Source organism: Rana temporaria, chromosome 3, assembly GCF_905171775.1.
Source record: "Rana temporaria chromosome 3, aRanTem1.1, whole genome shotgun sequence".
Taxonomy (NCBI): domain Eukaryota; kingdom Metazoa; phylum Chordata; class Amphibia; order Anura; family Ranidae; genus Rana; species Rana temporaria.
The window spans coordinates 154,884,663-154,904,343 of record NC_053491.1 but is presented as its reverse complement, the minus strand read 5'-3'; the positions used below and the strand labels follow the sequence as shown (position 1 = coordinate 154,904,343).

The 19,681-nt window shown below is 43.8% G+C and overlaps 1 protein-coding gene across 2 annotated transcripts in view; it reads left to right on the top strand.

Annotated features, from left to right (window-relative positions):
• Positions 1 to 380: 380 nt before the first annotated feature.
• MAPK12 (mitogen-activated protein kinase 12) overlaps positions 381 to 19,681 on the top strand; it is a 146,105-nt gene continuing 126,804 nt past the window's right edge. The window contains exon 1 of one of the 2 annotated variants that reach the window (XM_040343681.1): positions 381 to 856. In XM_040343681.1, the coding sequence (XP_040199615.1) occupies positions 735 to 856 (122 nt within the window). In that variant the 5' untranslated portion in view covers positions 381 to 734. The remainder of the gene's footprint in view (positions 857 to 19,681) is intronic. The other variant, XM_040343682.1, reaches the window with a different exon arrangement.

The window sequence follows — 19,681 nt, the reverse complement described above, 5'->3', positions numbered from 1 at the left end:
GGAGTACTGGGTGCACACAGGAGCCCCCACATACCCGAAATAGGAGTTCTGGGTACACACAGGAGCCCCCCACACCCAGTATAGTATTGGGTGCACACAGGAGCCCCCCACACCCGGTAAAGGAGTACTGGGTGCACACAGGAGCCCCCCACACCCGGTATAGAAGTACTGGGTACACACAGGAGCCCCCCACACCCGGTATAGGAGTGCTGGGTACACACAGGAGCCCCCCACACCCATTATAGTACTGGGTGCACACAGGAGCCCCCCACACCCGGTATAGGAGTACTGGGTGCACTCAGGAGCCCCGATATAGCAGTACTGCTGAGTGAGAAGGGAAGGGGAGGGCAGTGCAGACTGTGGTCATGTGACTGGGACAACAAAGCTCTGGCTGTGGAAGGGCTGCGCTTCCTGGAGTAGGACAGAAGAGAGGGGAAGAGAAGAGCGCTGCACTGCTGTAGAGAAGAGAAGAGGACGGAGGGAAAGAAGAGAGTGAAGAGAGAAGGAGGCGCCGTTGTGTGGGAGGAATTGAGTACATAGAGAGCAGCCCACACCGGAGAGGGAGGGAGGGGGCGGCAGCAGTCATTGATGGTGAGAGAGAGGCAGGGACAGCTTGTATGTATGGTGAATGAGACAGTCTGCACAGCCAGCTCTCTGGAGACCAGACCGGTGTACGAGCTGCCAGGTGTCAGCCTGATCTCAGGTGTCGGCCATCCTCCGCACTAGCAGCAGCCATGTCCTTACCACTGCCTAAGAAAGGCTTCTACAAGCAGGAGGTGAACAAGACGATGTGGGAGGTGAAGGAGCGCTACAGGGAGCTGGTGGCAGTGGGATCCGGAGCCTATGGCACAGTGTGGTGAGTAGACTGACCTATAGTAGGGATCCAGGTATGAGATGTGATCAGAGTACTAGTGTAAAGTTCTCAAGGTGGCCCCTGTGCTGGGCTGTCCTATTTCCGCCCAGAAGTCCTCAGCCTTGCCTCACCCCAGGCACAGCACTTTCACTTTTCTCTCATAACTCACATGTTTGGTGTCAACAAGTTCCTGTGTGTGTGTGTGTGTGTGTGTGTGTGTGTGTCTGTGTGATCACCCAATATAATAATAGAGTATACCAGGACAGGGGGTAGAGGGAGTACACCCTGAGTATATATACCAGGACAGGGGGTAGAAGGGGCACCCAGAGTATATATACCAGGACAGGTGGTAGAAGGGGCCCTGGAGTATATATACCAGGATAGGGGGTACCCAGAGTATATATACCAAGACAGTGGGTAGAAGGGGCACCCCAAGTATACCAGGACATGGTGTAGAAGGGGCACCCAGTGTATATATACCAGGACAGTAGGTATAGGGAGTAACCCCCAGAGTATATATACCAGGACAGGGGGTAGAGGGAGTACCCAGAGTATATATGCCAGGATGGGGTAGAAGGGGCACCCAGAGTGTATATATACCAGGACAGGGGGTAGAGGGAGTACCCAGAGTATATATGCCAGGATGGGGTAGAAGGGGCACCCAGAGTGTATATATACCAGGAGAGGGGGTAGAGGGAGTTCCTAGAGTATATATACCTGGACACGGGGTAGAAGGGGCACCTGGCTATGGGGGATCTATGAACTCCAGCATTTTGTGTGTGCATGGGGCCAACAGTGACCTAGGGCCGGATCTGACAGTTTTATTACTCCTAGATACCAGGGCACTCCATGTCTGACCACATTACATTTAGATACCATTGGACTGATAGTATTAATCATGGATAACAGTGGACTTGAGGTCTGGCAGTATTACTTGTGGATAACCATGGATTTGAGGTCTGACAGTATTAGTAGATATTAATGGACTAAACGTCTGACCGTATTACTTGTAGATAATGGTGGACTCGAGGTCTGACAGTATTACTCGTAGAATTGAGGTCTGACAGTATTACATGTAGGTGACAGTCGACTTGAGGTCTGACAGTATTATTAGTAGATAATGGTGGACTCAATGTCTGACATTATTGTACATAACTGTGGATTCAAGGTCTGACAGTACATCTCGTTGGTAATGGTGGACTCGTCTGACAGTATTATTAGTAGATAACCGTGGTCTCAGGGTCTAACAGTATTACTTGTAAATACCAGTGGACTTGAGGTCTGAAAGTATTACTTGCACACAACTGTGTATTTGAGGTTTGACTGTAAACTTTGAACTGTGGATCTGACAGTTGTATCTTGTAATAAATGGTGTAGTCGGGGGGGGGGGGGCAGCAGTTGTACTTGTAGTAAATAGTGTGGTTGGGGGGGGGGGGGCTGACAGTTATGTACTTGTAGTAAATGGTGTAGTCGGGGGCTGACAGTTGTACTTGTAGTAAATGGTGTAGTCGGGGGCTGACAGTTGTACTTGTAGTCGGGGGGGGGGGGGGGCTGACAGTTGTAGTAAATGGTGTAGTTGGGGGTTGACAGTTTGTACTTGTAGTAAATGGTGTAGTCGGGGGTTGACAGTTGTACTTGTAGTAAATGGTGTAGTCGGGGGCTGACAGTTGTACTTGTAGTAAATGGTGTAGTGGGGGGCTGACAGTTGTACTTGAAGTAAATGGTGTAGTCGGGGGGGCTGACAGTTGTACTTGTAGTAAATGATGTAGTCGGGGGGGGGCGGACAGTTGTATTTGTAGTAAATGGTGTAGTCGGGGGTTGACAGTTTGTACTTGTAGTAAATGGTGTAGTCGGGGGCTGACAGTTGTACTTGTAGTAAATGGTGTAGTCGGGGGCTGACAGTTGTACTTGTAGTAAATGGTGTAGTCAGGGGGGGCTGACAGTTGTACTTGTAGTAAATGGTGTAGTCAGGGGGGGCTGACAGTTTTACTTGTAGTAAATGGTGTAGTCAGGGGGGGCTGACAGTTTTACTTGTAGTAAATGGTGTAGTCAGGGGGGGCTGACAGTTTTACTTGTAGTAAATGGTGTAGTCAGGGGGGGCTGACAGTTTTACTTGTAGTAAATGGTGTAGTCAGGGGGGGCTGACAGTTGTACTTGTAGTAAATGGTGTAGTCGGGGGCTGACAGTTGTACTTGTAGTAAATGGTGTAGTCAGGGGGGGCTGACAGTTGTACTTGTAGTAAATGGTGTAGTCGGCGGGGCTGACAGTTGTACTTGTAGTAAATGGTGTAGTCGGGGGGGGCTGACAGTTTTACTTGTAGTAAATGGTGTAGTCGGGGGCTGACAGTTGTACTTGTAGTAAATGGTGTAGTCAGGGGGGGCTGACAGTTGTACTTGTAGTAAATGGTGTAGTCGGCGGGGCTGACAGTTGTACTTGTAGTAAATGGTGTAGTCGGGGGGGGGGGGGGGGGCTTATGGTTTTACTTGTAGTAAATGGTGTAGTCGGGGGCTGACAGTTGTACTTGTAGTAAATGGTGTAGTCGGGGGGGGGGGGGGGGGGCTGACAGTTGTACTTGTAGTAAATGGTGTAGTCGGGGGCTGACAGTTGTACTTGTAGTAAATGGTGTAGTCAGGGGGGGCTGACAGTTGTACTTGTAGTAAATGGTGTAGTCGGGGGGGCTGACAGTTGTACTTGTAGTAAATGGTGTAGTCAGGGGGGGCTGACAGTTGTACTTGTAGTAAATGGTGTAGTCGGGGGGGCTGACAGTTGTACTTGTAGTAAATGGTGTAGTCGGGGGCTGACAGTTGTACTTGTAGTAAATGGTGTAGTCGGGGGGGGGGGGGGGGGGGCTGACAGTTGTACTTGTAGTAAATGGTGTAGTCAGGGGGGGCTGACAGTTGTACTTGTAGTAAATGGTGTAGTCGGGGGCTGACAGTTGTACTTGTAGTAAATGGTGTAGTCGGGGGGGCTGACAGTTGTACTTGTAGTAAATGGTGTAGTCGGGGGCTGACAGTTGTACTTGTAGTAAATGGTGTAGTCGGGGGGGGGGGGGGCTGACAGTTGTACTTGTAGTAAATGGTGTAGTCGGGGGGGCTGACAGTTGTACTTGTAGTAAATGGTGTAGTCGGGGGGGCTGACAGTTGTACTTGTAGTAAATTGTGTAGTCGGGGGTTGACAGTTGTACATTCAGCTCAGTTACCACTGGCTTATGTAATATGTGCAAGCATGCTGCGACATGTACAAAATCCAAAGAAAACCATCCACAACAAACAGTTCCACCACTATCATGACCTGGGATCAGTGAGGAGGAATGCTTGCCGAGTTCCATTTGTTTCATTTTTAGGTACATGGACTTTAGCCTCGGTCTTAAAACTCATTTCTAGCATTCAGTGTGCAGTGCATACATGGCTAGTTGACACTTTAGTGCAGTTCTCCCCCCCCCCCCCCCCCCCCCCCAATCAATATTTGTCACCCTAATTTCATTGCATGCCTTAAAGGGATCCCCAGCGAGCAGCTTTAACCTACTAAATGGTTAAAGTAATGTAGACACCATAAAGATTTAATGATGGGTGGAGTTAGTAAATAAGGTGTTTCAAATAACTTGGGCTTGGTCTTTATTACGGCAGAATTTTAGACGCTCTAATGGCTTGCATGTTTCAGATTTTCCAGCCTGAGGGTTCTTTCCTTACAAATAATTGTGCAGAAGATTAAAGAGTGTCTCCATAGCAGACAACATGGTGGATATTTGGCTGTCATGCCTCCCCAAAATGTGAGCCCCATATCCTACACTGAACATTATACTAAACCCTGCATTCACTATATCTGGTCTCCCACAGTACACAGAACATCGAAATGCAATTGTTTTTATTTAAATATAAACTTCTAAATACCTTTTCTTATCAGCAGTACATAACAGCCTTATGGCTTTTATCGGTGTCTGGTTAAAGCTTGTAGGAGGTGTTTTCAATTTCCTCTGACTGTCCTATGAATCTGCAGGACCCCTGACCCTCTGTCTGACAGTTCTGATTGGTCTCGTGCCGATCACTTGGGGGGAAAAAAACTCTCAAAAAATATGCACTAAACTGAGCATGTGCAGAGTGCCTCGTACGACTCTTTACTATCAGCAGATGAATTGGGGACAGTGGTAGATGGGGATTAAACATTCTTTTTACACAGGATTAACCCCTTAGCTTCCTCAGTGAGTATAACAAGTATGATTTACTGCATATACAGACTTATTTTACTGTTATAGGTTTAGTAACACTTATTTATTTCCTCCGTGATAGGAGTGCCAACCCATTCATTTGGCTACACAAGTTGCAATCTGTACAAACTGTTTTAGGATATATCTACAATTATGTAATGCAAGGGTCTGTCTAAACGACCCATATCTGATGAAGACGTTCCTTGCATTACATAGTTATCTAAAGGGGATTGTACAATCATATTGTAACATATGTGGTCAGCCTCAAGCTTACAATGCAAAGTCTGGTGCCAGCTCTGGGAATTTCACAACATATTCTTTCACTTCATTGTCAACTATCTTGTGTATAAATGTCATGAGGAAGTCAGTCCATAGCTGCCTGCATTATCTGCAAATAAATTATTTAAATACCTACTCTAGTGCCCTTTTTTTTAGTAGAAGTAAAGCATGCATTGTGTATTATGCATGTGTGGATGTCTCATGTAGTGAGCAGATACTCTGGTCTCTCTGGAGTTTAGTTCCTGCTCATTTGCATCCACATATCACATATATAGGACTGAAATCTGTGTATACTAAAATGTTTTTCTTGGTCGGATTGTAAATGCAGAAAAAAGGCAGTTGGGAGCATATTTATAAAGCAGTGAATGTGACAAATGTTGGCGAATCAATCACTGTCATTTAAAATGCATGCACCTGCAGTGAATGTTTGGTGAATGTCGCATTTAATTATGCCTCTTATTTTTACATAAGCAGAAACATGATTTTTTTATTTTTTTTGATGAATGAGAAATTACCGTATTTATTCGAGTATAACGCGCACCCGTGTATAACGCGCACCCCTAATTTTCAATTAAAAATCATTGTAATTGCCAAAAATCATTTATGTCCAGCCATGCCCCCTGTATGTCCAGCCATGCCCCCTGTATGTCCAGCCATGTGCCCTTACCGTTAATCACGCGGCGCGCGGGAACATTACAGACAGCGTTCGTTTGAACAGCTGTTTTCCCTGCCACGCATAGACACTCCCCCTTGCTCGCGATTGGACAGATCCGTCCAAGGGGGAGTGTCTACGCGCGGCAGGGAAAACAGCTATTCAAACGAAAGCTGTCTAATGTTCCCCCGCGCCGCGTGATTAACGTTGTAGCGGCGTTGGTGGCTTCGGTGGCGGCGGCGGTAGCAGCGGCGTGTGCGGCAGCGGTAGCAGCGGGGGGGACAAAGTCCTCGAGTATAACGCGCACCCAAACTTTGATCTTTTTTTTGGGTATAAAATTTTGCGCGTTCTACTCGAATAAATACGGTAAATGTCATGAAAATTGAAAAGCTCCTCATTTTTTACGTTAGTTGGCCAGTTGAAAGTCTTTCTTTTAGGAGGGTGACAATGATGATGTGGACATGGGGATCCCTTTTTCTAGAATTCAGCAATGACAAATATTTAAGCGTTTGCTGTGCTGTAAATAAAATGTTTTTCCATTTACCCTGGGAGAGAACATAGGCAAAGAAATGTTCCATTGAGGCTTGTATAAGAAGCGGTACATTTTCCGTGAAAAGCTGGGCCTTGTACCTGAGTGACTAGAATGGCTTGAGGGCTTTTTGGCCACATTTAAATCTCGTACACATTATGAGAATATACAAAATAGGAAGATACTGCGCAGGTCTATGAGTGAATTAGTGATGACACTATAAACATATGTGAGAAAAATAATAAATATAAAAAATAAAAAAAGCTGCTGCAACTTATATGTAAGATACACACACAAAATACAATATAAAAAGAAAGATCGCACTTTTTAACCGTTTTTCATGTGAGTGCAATATCTTTTTATATTAAACTATTTTAAAACGATATCACACCATGTGAGTGTTTTTCTCCTTTGGGTAACATCTATGGAGAAAGTTGGTCTGACATAGAGGATTGGTGATACAGGAGAGAGAGTGGCAGTCTATCCAGGATCCATATTGACCCATGTTGTACATGCTTGAATTTATTCTTGCTCTGGTAAGCAGCTGATACATAAGTGGTGGTGGATTTGTCATCTGATTCACAAGATTTGTGCCTGGATATTTAGCTTCACTTATTCGGAGAACTTCCTGTCACTTCCTGCATTCCTCTGTGATACTTCATATATGGACTTTTGCACTAATTTACCTTTCAGTTTTGCACTGGGATTTTGTGCACTTTAATACATAATTGAACATTTATGTTAATTCAATTTGCAGCGCAGCTTTTCTTTTTATATTTTACATTATGAGAATATCAGACAAATGATCGTCCGCTTTTTTGGTTTGTTTATTTTGCATGCTATTCTCTAGACTTTTTTTTCACAATACAGTATTTAAAGGAAAAATATATTTTTTTTGGTAAAATAACAAACATGTTATACTTGCCTCCACTGTGCAGCTCGTTTTGCACAGAGTGTCCCCGAACCCGGTCTTCTGGGGTCCCTCGGCGGCTGTCTCGGCTCCTCCTCGCAAGAGCTTTCCACCTTCATGCAAGCTCCCTCTCATAGTGGAAAGCTATCACTCGGCCCGGCGCGTCGCGTCATTGCATGCGCTGCTATCAATCCATCCAACTTAGCCAATCAACGGCCACGGACTGAGAACCGAGGAGGATGATGGGGGCGAGCTCGGGAATTTCGATGGTCAGATAAATAAAACGGGGGTTTGGGGGGGGGGGGCGCGGTACCGTCGGATGTTTTTTAACCTTGATGCATAGGACGCATTAAGGTGAAAAAACATTTACCTTTACAACACCTTTTAAGAGAAGTGTGTTTCTTAATTTTTTTGGGATATTCATACTTGCCTAGGTGGCTGCTGCATCTATCCCCTGGCGTCTCTTTACTGAGAACCAAGCCACCTAATGGCATAGTCGATGGCTCAGTTCTCCGATGTCAGTCAGCATCTCTCCTGCTCTGCTCCTCCACGCTCACTGGCGTGCTGAGCTGTGGAGGGGCAGGGAGCGGCCGTCTAAGCGGCTCGCTAAGAGGCTGAGACTGCCATCAGTCCAGACAGCTGGTGGATCCTGAGTCGGGATGATGCGCTGCCTGGACTGATTCCAGTGACGTCAGCGGAGAGCGGACTTCAGACCACTCTTCGCTGAAAATGGGTCACAGGAGTACAAAACGAATTGCATTCCTGTGATCCAGAGAAGAAGCCCAGCCAAGTGAGCTCAGACTGGACTTCTCCTTTTTAAGAATACTTAAAATATTGATTACTCGTGGTTCCTCGTTTAACAACCTGATCGTTGGTACATGTAATGAATTCTTCAATTTCTGAGCATATCTGGTCTTGATTTTCCGATTTGTTATTTTTTTGGGGAGGAATACTGTACTGATTAACCACTTGGCATTTCTCTCCTACATTAAAAAAAATCAAAATTTTGTTGCTAAAAAATTACGCAGAACCCCCAAACCTATATATATTTAGCAGAGACCTTAGAGAATAAAATTGCAGTCGTTGCAAATAGGGCTGTGCTAATTAACTTTTAATTAATCGATTAATCTTTCATTTTTTTGATCGATCAATGTTACCAATGTTATCTGCCATTTTTTCACAGTGGCGCTGAAATTTATGTTTTTTTTTGGTAGTCAGAGAAGGCAAGCATGGCTCAATAACACACAAACGTTTTATTTTATTTTTTTATTTTTTTGGGTTTCGGTTCTGAAATTTCCATTTCGGTGCACCCCTAATAAATTGTGTGTGTGTGTGTGTGTGTGTGTGTGTATATGTATGTAGAGTAGTATAGCGTGCGTGTTGTTCAGCTGAATCTTCCTCATGTGTAGACTTAAATTGCACAAAATCTGGTCATTCTTTCAAAATGTTATGATCGCTTTACTGTGGTCATTTCAAGAGAAGTTGTGGGTTGTGTAATCCTTTTAAATTGGTTGCTGCTAGAAGCTGCCTAATCTTGTCATTCACAGGTTCAGCAGTCGCCTTGCTTTTAAAGTGTTTTTGCTTTGGTGAGGACATGACAATTGGCTGAGCCCATTTCCGCCTGCTTCCTGATGAAATAGCGGAAGTTTGCTCAGTGGATGGCCCTGTCACTTATTGAGCCTAGGTTCAGATTGGATGCAGTATGGATGCACTGATGAGTCCTGGTTCACACATGTGTGACTCTAATGCGGTTCAGATGCATTCCAGAGCACGTAGATTTGCATGGCAAGTGAAATATTGTTTTCTATGGAGGCTAGTCACATCTATGTGGTGCGGTTCTGATTTGGTTAAACACCCGTGTGTTCGGTGCGGCGGGATTTTAAGCTCCATAGACTTCAATGGAACCTTATGCCACGTACACACGATCCGAAAATCGGACGACAGATCGTCCGACTTTTTTCGTTTACTAGTCGCAAGTAGAAATTGAATAGGTTACTAAAGTCACGAAACTTCTCGTACGACAGAAAAAAAATCGGAAGTGATGTCATGCGTTGTAATGTATTTGTGTAGTATTTTCGGACGACAACTGTACTGACCAAACGAAAATCGTACGATCTGGTATCGTAAGAGGAAAATTTTCGTGCATGTCCGATAAAATATCGGATGAACTAAAATGATCGGCTCGTCCAGCCCTGTACTAACGATCCGATTATCGGGCGAAATTTTTCCTACAATATTCGGATCGTGTGTAGTCTAATCGCATCTCTGTTCAAATGTAATGCATATCCAGCAGTTTTTGTTTACTAGATTTTACTTTTCACCTCCTCTCCTCACAGAATTGCAATTAAAGAGGAGTTCCAGCCAAAAATGGAACTTTCACTGTCCACATTCCTCCCCTCCTCCATTAACACATTTGGCAGCTTTCAGGGGGGAAGGTGGCACAGATGCCTGTCTAATACAGGTATTTACTCCCACTTCTGGTAAAATATTGCTGCTGTATCCGCAGGTCCCAGAATACAGCAGGGAGCACTCAGAACGCACAGCACGACTCGCGCATTGTGCAGTAGGGAACCAGGCTGTGAAGCTGCCGCTTACCGGTGCCGTCGGTAGCGGCGGAGGCGGTTGGGTCCTGTCCCCTGCTCGGCTGGGATACGAGTGCGGGCAAGATGGTCCCCATAGAATAGCAGGGCGGAAGTGACGTCAAAACGTCACTTCCGCCCATGCTTCTTAAAGCAATATTTTCTAGTTGTCATTTTTTCAAATGACAATTTCTTTTTAATTTTTTTTTTTTTTTTTTTTTTTTGTATTTAAGTCTTTTTGACCCCATATCTCATATTTAAGAGGACCTGTCATGCTTTTTTTTTCTATTACAAGGGATGTTTTCATTCAGTGTAAAAATAAGAAAAGCAATTTTTTTTTAAAGTGCCCCCTTCCCGGCGAGATTGCGCGCAGAAGCGAACGCATACGTGAGTAGCGCCCACAAATGAAAACGGTGTTCAAACCACACAAGTGAGGTATCACCGCGATCATTAGAGCGATAGCAATAATTAGACCTCCTCTGTAGCTCAAAAGATGCAACCTATAGAATTTTTTAAATGTCGCCTATGGAGATTTTTAAGGGTAAAAGTTCCATGAGCGGGCGCAATTTTGAAGCGTGACATGTTGGGTATCATTTTACCCGGCGTAACATTATCTTTCACAATATATAAAAAAATTGGGCTAACTTTACTGTTTTTTATTTAAAAAAAGTGATTATTTTTTTCCAAAAAAAAGTGCTCTTGTAACACTGTTGCGCAAATACGGTGTGACAAAGTATTGCAATGACCTCCATTTTATTCTCTAGGGTGTTAGAAAAAAATATATAATGTTTGGGGGTTTTAAGTAATTTTCTAGCAAAAAAAACTGTTTTCGTTTTGTAAACGCCAAATCTGAAAAACAGCCAAGGTCCTTAAGTGGTTAAAGTTGAAGCTCGGGAAATATTGTGTGTGTGTGTGTGTGTGTGTGTTAATTTAATCTTTATGTGCTTTGTGTATGTATTCCATATCTGTGCAGTTATACATTTCAAAATTTGTGCAGGAGCTTCCTGTAATAACGACCGGTCACTGCTGCTCTATCTTTTTGTGTCGAGTATTATCTGCCCCTCCTGGTAGTTTTGAGTAGGCAGCCTGTAGTAGTTGGAGCCCTCTATGCAAACAAATGGCAGCGATCCCAACCTATAACTGGCCTTTGCAGCAAGGGGCACATAGAAGGTTGATGCATGTCAAAGAACAGCAAACAAAAATTCCCAGCTCACTTGCCAGTCAGCCTGCAAAAAAACGAATTGAGATTGTCTAACAGTTCTCGTCATAGGTGTGCGCAGCCTATTGCATTAGGGTGTGCACCCCAAAGCTCAGACACGCATGCTTTCTGTGCAGCCTCAGCTGCACTGGACAATGAATGAATGGGAAGTGCTCTGTGCTGAGCGGCTTTTTGTTCATTCACAAATTGAAGCATAGTAACCACTGTTTGCAATGCTTCAGTTATGAATGTATGTTATGAGTGAGTGTGTTCACTGTGTTTAGAAAAGGAAGAGGCCGGGAAATAACATTGACTAGCTCTTCCCTTCTCTCTATCCTGAAACATCTCCAGTAGCAGCTGGGGGGAGAAGAGAGGAGGGAAGCCAGCAGCACTGAAGATGGGGGGGGGGGGGGGGGGCGCGCGCAACACAGAGGGAAGCCCGGACAGTAGGGTCAATTAGCACCACACGTATTGATTAGGGTGTGCCCTGTCGCACCCCCTTCACACGCCTATGGTTCTCGTTAAAACCAGGGGGTTTCATTTGCACGCATTTTGCAAATACATGAGTAAGCTGCAGCAGCCACATCACCCCAGTGTATGGCAGTCCTTACCCCTATCATTTTGAGAGTCTCCTGAGTTGGAGCACATATATAATAATGGATAGATGCCTGGAGGGAGCCCACCCCACCTTAAAGGTATAGGGACTCACTGGACACCCAGCAATAGCACAATGGCAGCGAAGGTGTCCAGTGCATCCCTTAACAAATGAACCAACAGTACAAACAAATGGCAACCACCCCAACCTGTAACTGGCCTTCTGTGCCTCTTCCTTAGTGCTGCTCTCGGCACAGGCTATGTATAGTACAGTGATGTGACTGTTGCTTTTAGGAGATAACTGCGTTTGAAATGGCATTTGGTGTGCACAAAGTGGATTTGTATGCTTTGTATCTATTGTATGGATGTGTGTTTTTTATTTTTTGTTTTTTACCACTTGTCTTAACTCCAGTACACGCATACTGAAACCTGGCTGATTAAGCAGAAACCGGCCAAATTTTGATAAGGGTCTGACTGGCTTCTGTCGAACGGTACTGCTAAAAGACCAGTTCTTGATCCGCGCTTGGACCAGCGCTTGCAGCCAATGGCCTTTTGGCTTCCTAATAGTTATATCAAAGGGGTTGTAAAGGTTTGTTTTTTTATTTTCAAAATAGTTTCCTTTTTTTTTTTTTTTTTTTCACTAACCTTTTCCTTCGATTTCCCTTCGAAATGTTTTTTTTTTCTTTGTCTGAATTTCTTACTTCCTGTTCCTCCTCAGTAAGCTGTTCTGGCTGACTAACCCCCATGGATGATGGGGGGCAAATATTACTGAGGAGAAACAGGAAGTGAGAAATTCAGACAATAAACAAAAAAAATTTAGAAGGGAAATCGAAGGAAAAAGTAAATGAACCAACAATGCACTAGCTTAAAGAGGCAATAAACCCTCCGCAAGACAAAGGCATAATCAGCTAATATGCATAGCTTACTAGCTGATTATGTATTACTTGCCTCAGAACGAAGCCATCGCAGCGGTCCCCGTCTCCCCCCTCCGGCCACCGACATGTTGTCTCTGAGTGACTTCCGGGTATCGCCTCTCCGGCACTGTGAGTGGCTGGAGAGGCGATAACGTCACTCCGCGTATGCGCACAAAAAAACGGCATATGCTGGGGAAGAAACGGCACAGAGTTTTGTTTCTTCCCGGCGCATGCGCCGTTTGCATATCCAGCGGACTACAAGTGAAATATATCCTAAACAGCGCACGTTTTAAGAGATATTTCCACTACCTATAGGTAAGCCTTATTCGAGGCTTACCTATAGGTAGAAGTTCAAAAAGTAGGTTTACAACCACTTTAAAGGAACCTATTTAGAAAATTAAAAACTAACCTTTACAACCCCTTTAAGGCAATAAATATTACTCCTGGAACAATGTAAAAAGCAGGGGTGTAATTTTTTTGCCACCATCATTCGTATTGGGTGGACTGACTTTTTAAGAAAAAAAGGATAAAAAAATGCAAATATTTTTTGCCGATACATGAGTGGCAGACAGATGTATAATATTAGTGGTCTTCTGACACACTGGTGGCGTAAATTGGTTATGTATGAGTTGTCTAATGAATATGTATTGTACATGTCAGCGACAGCTTGAATGCAGAGTTTTTGTTTCCGAAATTATTTCCTAAAACTCCTTTTTAAAATGACTGTTCACTGAGAAGGCCGCATGTGTCTAATACAGAAGTGTGTCACCATTTCATAGTGTATTGGAATACCAAGAATAGCACAAGACAGGCCTATGGGAAAAGTGGGCACATTTTAAGCTGGACTCTTTTTGATGAGCTCTGATAACTTGTTTACCTGGCCCAGCAGAATCTTTTCATATAGTCCCTGATCTAATTCAAAGTAAAATTATAATACCGTTTACATTACTAATTGCACTTTATAATGGCATATAGTTGTCCTACTTTTAGGTTGTACAAAGCTGGAGCCTGACCGAATAATGGAGGCTCTGGGCCAGATTCAGGTAGGTGATACGACGGCGTATCTCCAGATACCGTCGTATTTCTGAGTGTGCGGCGTCGTATCTATGCGCCTGATTCTTAGAATCAGTTACGCATAGATTTGACTAAGATACGACCGGCGTAAGTCTCTTACGCTGTCGTATCTTAGTTGCATATTTACGCTGGCTGCTAGGTGGCGCTTCCGTCGATTTACGCAAGGAATATGCAAATTAGGTAGATATGTTGATTCAGAAACGTACGTCCGCCCGGCGCATTTTTTTTACAGCGTTTACGTTAGGCTTTTTCCGGCGTAAAGTTACACCTGCTATATGAGGCGTATCCTATGTTAAGTATGGACGTCGTTCTCGCGTCGAATTTTGAAAATTTTACGCCGTTTGCGTAAGTCGTCCGTGAATGGGGCTGTGCGTAATTTACGTTCACGTCGAAAGCATTGGCTTTTTGCGGGTTAATTTGGAGCATGCGCACTGGGTTACTTTCACGGACGGCGCATGCGCCGTTAGTCAAAAACGTAATTTACGTGGGGTCATGTTTTATTTGCATAAAACACGCCCACCTCTTCACAATTTGAATTAGGCGCGCTTACGCCGGCAGATTTATGCTACACCGTCGTAACTTAGGGCGCAGGTTCTTGGTGAATAAAGAAACCTGCCTCACTAAGTTGCGGCGGCGTAGCATATCGGAGATACGATACGCCCGCAGAAAAATAAGCCATTCTACCTGAATCTACCCCTCTGTGTTTAGGTGCTGCTAGTGATGGAATACATACGTATGTAGGCATTGAAAGAGAAATGACCTGAGTTTTCCTCCCAATATCAGTTCATCTTCTGTTTTTTCATTCCGGTTTAGTTTTCAGCAGCGGCCAGGATAAAAAAAAAAAAATCTAGGAAGAATGATTGAAAAATGCAGGCTCTGATTAAAAAAGATTAAAATATGGAAAGGATTAGGAATGTCCTTAATATCCTAAAAATGAATGTCCTTAACCCTTTCGTAACCACGTGCCATTAATGCCTAGGTTTCCAGATCAAATTTAGCTGTGACAATCTACATTCGTTAACGGGATTACATGTGCCCATCTAAATAATTGACATTGTTTGTTTTTAAGGCTTTTATCTGGTATGTGTTTGTGCTAACAAAAATGTGAAAAAAGTACAATTTACAGTGGCCCAGCCGCTGTACAAAGCCCTCACAAAAACCTGTAAAATAAGACCATAAATACTTGCTGCTCTCTCTGCCGTACTCGGCTGTAAAATTGCCCCCAAAACCTGTTGGGACCTTACACTTGACTTCCAGGACCCCTGCATCTCTCAGTGGTTGCTCCCTCTGATCTCCATATCAATACAGGATACATTAGTGACATGAAGTTCAGATTGCTTAGTCCTTTATTGGAAAACTTTTTTTTTTTGTCTTTTTATTTCTGTATCCTTGTCTGTTTGACTGCCTCTGTGTGAGGTAAGATGACTGGCTGACCAGTTCTGGCTTGTTTGTAAACAAAGATTATTTGAGCACTAAGATTAATTGTCGGTGACCTTTGGATTGGGAGACCTGTTGATTGGTTGCTGTATCTGATAAGACAGTTGTCGGATACCGTGCTGTCACAGAACTGCCAACTGCCAGTATGAGTTAAAAGAGTTCAAGGGGTTGTAAAAGGTTTGTTTTTTATTTTCTAAATAGGTTCCTTTTTAAGCTAGTGCATTGTTGGTTCACTTACCTTTTCCTTCAATTTCCCTTCTAAATGTTTTTTTCTTTGTCTGAATTTCTCTCTTGCCGTTTCTCCTCAGTAAGCTTGCCCCCATCATCCGAGCCCTTCTGGCTGGGGGTTAGTCGGCGTACTCCCCTTCTCCCTTGGGACTACATCCCTGCGAAGAGACGCCGCACGGATGTAGTCCCAAGGGAAGGGGCGAGCACACTGAATAACCCCCAGCCAGAAGGGCTCGGATGATGGGGGCAAGGTTACTGAGGAGAAACGGCAAGTGAGAAATACAAAGAAAAAAAACATTTAGAAGGGAAATTGAAGGAAAAGGTAAGTGAACCAACAGTGCACTCATTTAAAGGAACCTATTTAGAAAATAAAAACAAACCTTTACAACCCCTTCAACTCAAAGTCATACTGGCAGTTCTGTGACAGCACAGTATCCGACAACTGTCTTGGCTCCAGCCAAGCCAATGCGTTTCACTCCACCCTAAGAGCTTAATCATGGGACTTGTCATTTCACCTATCCACATGGTCTTGCTGTGATGTGTGGGGCATAGAACCTTTTTTGTCTGTCAGTTCTGTTTTTGTGTAAATTGTTTAGTCTGCATATATGGTTTTATACATAACTTTCAGCTAATAAATTATGTATAGCTATGGATTGCTTTTACTCTCATACTAGCTCTTCAAAAATCCAATATTTGCATCTATCAATCTATATTTTAAATTCAGGACTGAAAATGGTAGCTGGTCTAATGTGCTGACATTATAGAGCGTGGATTAAAATAATCTGACCTCAATTTCACCATTGAAACTAATTTATTTCCTTAATGGTCGCAAGGGCTTCAACCATATGCAAATCTTTAGTTGTGGTCAATCTAGAAATCAAGAGCTCATGCATGTGACCTAAACACTGAGCTCTTGACTTTCTCTGCTAGTTATCGATCTGTTAACAGATGGCAGAAGAATGAACGTTAAGTGCACCTGTGCTTAGACTATGGACATTATTTATATCGTATTAACAAGCATGATAAAAAAAGGATTTACACTGACTCCTGTTTAGGGCTAATGCACACTGCAGATAAAAAAAGCTGCTTCTACAAGCATTTGAGCTTTTATTTCTTTGTGTGTGTGTGCTTGCTGTTACTGATTAAAATTTTCGTGCTCGATTAATTGATTTTTATCTTTTTTAATCGACTAACTTTGATTAGAAACGCACATACCGATCCAACTACTTTTAGCAGCTACCAACCACTGGAAAAAATGGATAGCAGGATACAAAAACCACACAAAGGCAGTGCTCGATGGGAATAAATTAAAACTTTTTTATAGTCTTCAAGTAGGTAACAAAATAAATATTGCACTGGAGATAAAATCGATGTAGCTACATAAACTGTAAAAATGGTGCGAGTAATACCAAACGGTAGCAAAAGCAGTCATAAAAAACATGTAGCTAAGTATGATACTGGTATAAAAATGTGTACAACGATACCACTGCTGAATCCAGATGAGGAGGGGGTTAACATCAGTCCGTCGGCATGTAGATGTCCCGTGAAGGGAACTATCACAACTCCCAGTGGATGGCTGTAGAATCCCAGGTTAATAGAGGGAAGTGATAGAGGGAAGTGTGGCAGATAGTAAGGTCCCGCCGGCATGCAGATACGAAGGCACAGCAAAGGAGCCCTTCAGATGGACACAGCAAGCCCCGCCAGTGTCCGTGACGTCACCGGAACTCCGGGAAGCCGGCGGAGAGGCAAGTACTGATCAAAAGAATTTTGATTGATCAAAAAAAATTAACGCTTAATCGAGGAGTTAATGGTTAATTGTTGAAATTAACCATTAACCAGCCCTAGTTTTTTTTTTTTTTCACAAGCCCTCCCCTCAGCTAATTTTTTAATTTTTGGTGGGTTTTTGCATGTTGTTGGGCATGTAGGTGTCTCTTCTGCTCAAACGCTCCCTTCAGAAACATGAGTGTGTGTTTGTTTTTTTGTTTGTTTTTTCTGCCTGTAAACTCGTATAAAAGCCATAGTGTGCATGGACACATTGGCTAACATGGAGGGGAGTTTCCAGACAGGGGGGGGGTAAGAGAGCTCAAAAACCTGTAGGAGCAGCTTCCTTGAGATGCAGCGTGCATGAGTACTAACTGCTGTTACTTAGGAGTCATTTGTCTTCAAATATCACAACAGAGACACTGTTTGTTTACATTGGAATGCTGACAGGCTGTCAAGCCCTGCTGCTAGAGGAAACCTGGAGATTGGGATTTCAATTTTAGCATTTGTTTTGTGAACTTTAGGCTCCATTCACAACTAGGCGTTCTGGATCGCGGGTGGAATTGCTGCATTCCTGCCTGCAATTTCCAGAATCGTGGCAAAATACAGAACATGTTTGTGATGCCATTATTTCTTAACGGCACCCCAAACGCGGTGTGATTTTTGCCGCAAATTGTCTTGTGACAGATCATGTTAAAATTGCGGCAAAAATTGCAACTACAAACACTCCTGGCTCTGTGCCAAGATTTAGTAGTTTAACTTATTTTGCAGAATTTTTGGAGCAGAGAGAAAATCCCATTCACATAAATGGTGCCACTCCAAAAATGCTGAAGTAAAAAAAAAAAAATGAAAAAAGCGAGAGGATGCAGCTGTCGCAGATCGCTCAGGTGTGAATGGAGCCTTAAAGTAGTACAATAGGCAAAGCCATTTTTTAAATTCTTTTTTTGCCTCGCCATCTGTGCTCTATTGCGGAGATTTTCCTTCACTTCCTGTCCCATAGCCAAATGGGAAGCGAGAGGAAATCCTATCAAACTAAGAGAATTCCTTGGACACCCAGCTCACCAGAGTAGTGTCCCTATTGGAAGATTTCCATGCTATTACTTTTCTGGGGACAATCCGATGTTTAGGATTTTCTGTTGCATTCAGTTTCGATAATGAGGGTAAATAGGACAAATAGAGGGTGAATCTCCTTAACCACTTAACCCCCGGACCATATTGCTGGTCAAAGACCAGAGCACTTTTTGCGATTCGGCACTGTGTCGCTTTAACTGACAATTGCGCGGTCGTGCGACGTGGCGTCCTTTTCCCCCCCCCCATAAATAGAGCTTTCTTTTGGTGGTATTTGACCACCTCTGCGGTTTTTAGTTTTTACGCTATAAACAAAAATAGAGCGACAATTTTGAAAAAAATGAATATTTTTAACTTTTTGCTATAGTAAATTTCCCCCAAAAATATAAAAAAAAAATGTTTCCTCCGTTTAGGCCGATACTTATTCTTCCACATATTTCGTAAAAAAAATCGTAATAAGCGTTTATTGATTGGTTTGCGCAAAAGTTATAGCGTTTTTTTTTTTTTTTTTTCGGTACTGCGACATGGCGGACACTTTTGACACATTTTTGGGACCATTGGCATTTTTATAGCGATCAGTGCTATAAGAATGCATTGGATTTCTATAAAAATGCCACTGGCAGTGAAGGGGTTAACACTAGGGGGCGGGAAAGGGGTTAAGTATGTTTCCTGGGTGTGGTCTAACTGTGGGGGGGGGGGGTTGGCCTCACTAGGGGAAATTACTGATCTTCTGTTCATACATTGTATGAACAGAAGATTTGCATTTCTCTCCCTGACAGGTCCGGGAGCTGTGTGTTTACACACACACAGCTCCTGGTCCTCGCTCCGTAATGAGCGATCGCGTGTGCCCGGTGGCAATCGTGCCCGCCGGGCATGGGAGTTGGGGGCGCGCCCCTAGTGGCCTGCGCGAGAGCCGACGTATAGCTACGGGCTCTTGCGCAGGGGAGCCGACCTGCCGCCGTAAAATGACGGCGGTTGGTCGGCAAGTAGTTAATGGAGGCACAGACCACAATAAAAAGTGACCGGTGTTCTAATCCTTCTCCATTCTATCCAAAAATTAAATATACCAAGTAAACTTCCTTAACTGACTCTTACGTGCACTGCTTAGGAGATATTTACATTACATGCATCGGTGAAATCAATGGTGCATGCGCTCTGAAGGCATGGCCACCCGAGGTGTTAACTTAGAACCCAGTACTGTGAACGGCTGCTCCCGCGCATGCATGGGGGTGACGTCATCGAGGCTCTGGCCAGTCACAGAGCCGTAGCCCACGAACCAAGAAGCAAGATGGGTGAAAATGGGAGCCGCTGCAGCATTGGCATTGCGGTGCTGGAACAGCTTAGTTTTAAGGCAAGTCTCACAGCATGTGCTAGTAAGCAATTCATACTAGCACATTATGA